General features: G+C 39.4%; 1 protein-coding gene across 1 annotated transcript in view; it reads right to left on the bottom strand.

The window, feature by feature from the left end:
- Nucleotides 1-458: 458 nt before the first annotated feature.
- The window catches only part of HS6ST2 (heparan sulfate 6-O-sulfotransferase 2), a 266,198-nt gene continuing 262,197 nt past the window's right edge, over nucleotides 459-4,459 (bottom strand). Inside the window, exon 3 of the mRNA XM_044682627.1 lies at nucleotides 459-1,152. Coding sequence (XP_044538562.1) covers nucleotides 459-1,152 — 694 coding nt within the window. The remainder of the gene's footprint in view (nucleotides 1,153-4,459) is intronic.

Below are 4,459 nucleotides of genomic sequence, written 5' to 3' on the forward strand. Positions count from 1 at the left end.
TCAGAAGAAAATGAAAAAAAAAGATGTTTCCTTTTATTTATTTGTTCTGTTCTGATATTCATGCTTATCGCTGGAAAGATGTTTGCGTCCAAGATTGAGTTGAATAATGAATAATTTAAATACCATTTCTTAGGCAGAAGTTAAAGGGTCACATTTTGTCTTTTCATTTTGTATCCATAACTAATTTAAGGACTTCTTGAAATATCTAAGCATCAATTTCTGGTGAGCCTGGTTTGGCATTTTGATTTCATAAGTAGTCCAAAATTTAATTATACTTTAAGATTGTTTTACCCACGCATGGTATAACATGAAATTGAAAGGCATCTGCAGAGGCAACATTTGAACGGTTTTTGCTTCCCCACTTAGGGAAAAAGAATATGTTTGGACTGTTTCACTTTCTAAAATTCATTTTGTCTTCGTCGGTACTTTGGGGTTCAAGACGAGGTTTCCATTCCTGATTATCGCCATTTTTCGACATCTTCTACATAATCAGAGGTTGCGTTGTCAGTTTGATCGCGCTTGGGAGCATGTCTGGTCTTCAGAATTTTCCGTTCTTGACGCTTCCGGCGGGCTTCCTGATGATCTTTCTGCCTTGTAAACTGATATCTTTGCAGGAAAAGGTCTTTTGCATATTCGTACAATTCCATGTCTAAGAAGTTGAGGGCCTCAATCCGCTTTTGAGTGTGCTGATCTATTTCCACACTGGATGCTCTCGTGTTGTTATACTGTGTAAAGGGCGAGATGAAGTTCATGTTGAAGGTTTTCTCAAACAGATACTGAGTCTTTCTTTGAAACTCAGTGAGCCCAAAGAAAGCCATGCATTTCAGGTTCTCTTTGGCGCTGTCTAGAAGAACCTTGTTTCTCTGCTCTTCTGGCATCACGGACAGATTGTAACAGCCAACTAAACTCAGATCAGAAAGCATGCGGACCTGGCGATTATTGGCCAGATTATAGGGACAGTCCATAAACTCTTTAAGAGAACAGCCAGACCAATCATCCCCTGTGTAACAGCTGGGAAGCTCTTCAATAGTTGGAGACCTTCCATCACAGACATGCAAAGAGGCTTTCCATGTTGCTCCTCTCTGAACGTGTCTCCATTCACTCAAATACCGGGATACAGGATCACGAAGGATGGTGATATAGTAAAAGTTCCTACAAAAAAAGGAGAAAGAAGATTAATGGGAATAGTGTATGGTAGACTTACAAATCAAATCCCAATGAATGTGATTGAAAAGGGAATACTTTTCCAGAAATGGGAATCTATCTATGTTTGTTAAATAGGATCATAGAGATTTCCAGGTTAAGATGGAGGCAGAGTAAAAAGCAGCTGCTTGACCTCTCCTAACCCACGCATATAGGACTCATCAAAAAGACGTAAAAACAAATCCAGATGAACAAAGGGACCCCACAACAGGGTGCAGCATTGAAGGTACCTGGAATCGGGGCATTTCCATGCTATAAAGGGGTGAAACAGCTCTCACTAAACCGCGAGCTGAATAACACCCTCCCCCACCCCACCTACAGTGCCAAAGCCAGCGCAAAAGAGTAAGAGCAAGTTTGGGGCACCCATTAAGTTGTTGGCAGCTCATCAGGGCCTGTTCCTGAGAGCAGCAAGACTTAAGATCTCAAGAGGCTAAAGAACACGCGGACTTTGAACACAGACCTTGAGTGCAGGTGAAGGCGGGGATGCAGGCTCGGGCTAAAGCGTGGACAAAGGGGCTGATCCTGAGCACAGAAGTGGACCTTGAGTGGGGACCCAGTGCAGACAGGTGCTTGACTGTGGAAGCAGCACCCTGAGACTGTTAAAGGACCTTCAGGCAGAATAACCAGCAAGGGGACCACTAGGAGGCTTGACCCTGAGAACAACTAGACCTGAGACTTCAGGAGCCTAAAGAGGGCAGATAGATCCTGGGCATGAGCATAAAGCTGAGAGGGCACACAGCTCACAATGGCAAGCCAGAATCAGGAACCCCAGAAGAGAAAGATGAAGAAGAAACCTTTAACACTCGACAACTTTTACACAGAAAAAATCCAGACAACAGAGCAAACAGCAAAGGAGAACAAACAAGTAACCATATCCAAACCTTCCCAAAACAATGAAAACGGGTCACACGGTCTTAAAGAGTTCAAATCTGAGATTATGAGAAATATGGAAGAGATCTGGCAAGAAAATAAGAGTTTAAAAGGCAGAATTTCACAATTGGAAAGTAAGGCAAGTAAATCAAAGACCAGAAATGACCAGATTGAAAAGGAAAACCAAAAGATTGTAGCTGAAAACCGGTCTCTAAAGGCTAGAATTGGGCAATTCGAAAAATATGCCCCCAAATCAAAAGAATTGATAAGCAAATTGGAGACCAAAATCAAACAGCTGGAAAACAGGACAGACCATATTGAAAAGGAAAATCAAAAGCTTATAGCAGAAAACCAGTCTCTAAAGACAAGAATTGGGCAAGTAGAAGCCAATGATCTATCAAGACAGCAAGAACAAATAAAACAAAGTCAAAAGACTAATAAAATAGAAGGAAACATGAAATATCTCAATGAGAAATTGACAGATCAAGAAAACAGGTCTAGAAGAGGCAATCTGAGAATCATTGGTCTTCCTGAAAAAGAAGAAATTAATAGAAATTTGGACTCCATACTAAAAGAAATTATTCAGCAAAATTGCCCTGAAGTTCTACAACAAGAGGGCAATATAGACATTGAAAGGATCCATAGATCACCCTCTACACTAGACCCCGAAAAGACAACCCCACAGGAATTATAATAGCCAAATTCAAGAGCTTCCAAGTAAAAGAAAAAATTTTACAAGAAGCCAGAAAGAGACAATTCAGATGTCAAGGAGCACCAATCAGGATCACACAGTATCTGGCAGCCTCCACACTAAAAGACCACAAGGCTTGGAATATGATATTCAGAAAGGCAAGAGAACTGGGTCTACAACCAAGGATCATGTACTCATCAAAACAGACTAGATTCTTCCAGGGGAAAGTTTGGGCATTCAACAAGATAGAAGATTTCCAAGTATTTGCACAGAAAAGACCAGGACTAAATGGAAATTTCGATATCCAACCACAAAAATCAAGAGAAACATGAAAAGGTAAATAAGAAACAGAAGGGAAAGTAAGAAAAATCATATTTTTTAAATTTGCCTCTTTAAGGGCTTCAATAAGATATAATTATTTGTATTCCTATGTGGAGAAATGTTATGTATAATTATCTGTAGTTAACTCTATTCACCATTATAGTATTCATTATTATAGTAATTAGAAGAATTATTCATAGGGAAAGGTTGGAATACTAAATGGTCTAAGATGATATGGGTGGGTGGGAAAGAGGGGGGTGAATAGGAGAGGACACCAAGAGAATCTTGAAGGAATAAGAAAAATAGGATATTCTGTTACACACAAAGAGGGCATGGGAAGGGGAGGGGACAAATACTATTATAAGAAGGAGAGGAAGAGAGCATTAAGAGGTAATATTTAAACCTTACTCTCAGTGTAATTAACCCTGAGAGGGAAGAGTAGCTATATCCATTGGGATATAAAACTCTATCTAACCCTACTGAGAAAGTCAGAAGGGATAAACCAAGGGGAGCAGGGGAGTGGGGAGCTCAAAAAAGGGAGGGAAGAAGAAGGGGGAGGGAATTCATTAGGCCTTAAAAATAAAAAGAGGGGAATAATAAGGGAGGGAGTAGAAAGGGAAGTAAATCAAGGGAGGGGACAAGGGTTACTGGCTTAAAGCAAACCACTGGTTTAAAAGGAAATAGTGTAAGAAGAAGGGGTAGAACTAGGAGAGGATATCAAAATGTCAGTGAATACACAACTGATAATTATAATTCTGAATGTGAATGGGATGAACTTGCCCATAAAATGGAAGCAAATAGCAGAGTGGATTAGAAACCAAAATCCTACCATATGTTGTCTATAAGAAACACATATGAGGCAGGTGGACATACACAAGTTTAAGATTCAGGGCTTGAGCAAAATCTTTTGGGCTTCAAATGAGAAAAAAAAGGCAGGAGTGGCTATTATGATTTCTGACAAAGCCAAAGTAAAAATAGATATGATTAAAAAAGACAGGGAAGGTAATTACATCCTGATAAAAGGCAGTATAGACACTGAGGAAATAATAGTGCTCAATATGTATGCACCAAATGGCATAGCATCCAAATTCATAAAGCAGAAACTGGTAGAGCTCAAGAAGGAAATAGATAGTAAAACCATACTAGTGGGAGATCTAAATATTCCTCTTTCAGATCTAGATAAATCAAACCAAAAATAAATAAGAAAGAGGTAAGAGAGGTGAATGAAGTCCTAGAAAAATTAGATTTAATAGGTATGTGGAGAAAAATATATAGGGACAAAAAGGAATACACCTTCTTTTCAGCTTCACATGGTACATTCACAAAGATTGACCATGTAATAGGGCATAGAAACATTGCAAACAAATGCAAAAG

This window comes from Gracilinanus agilis, chromosome X (genome assembly GCF_016433145.1).
Source record: "Gracilinanus agilis isolate LMUSP501 chromosome X, AgileGrace, whole genome shotgun sequence".
NCBI lineage: Eukaryota > Metazoa > Chordata > Mammalia > Didelphimorphia > Didelphidae > Gracilinanus > Gracilinanus agilis.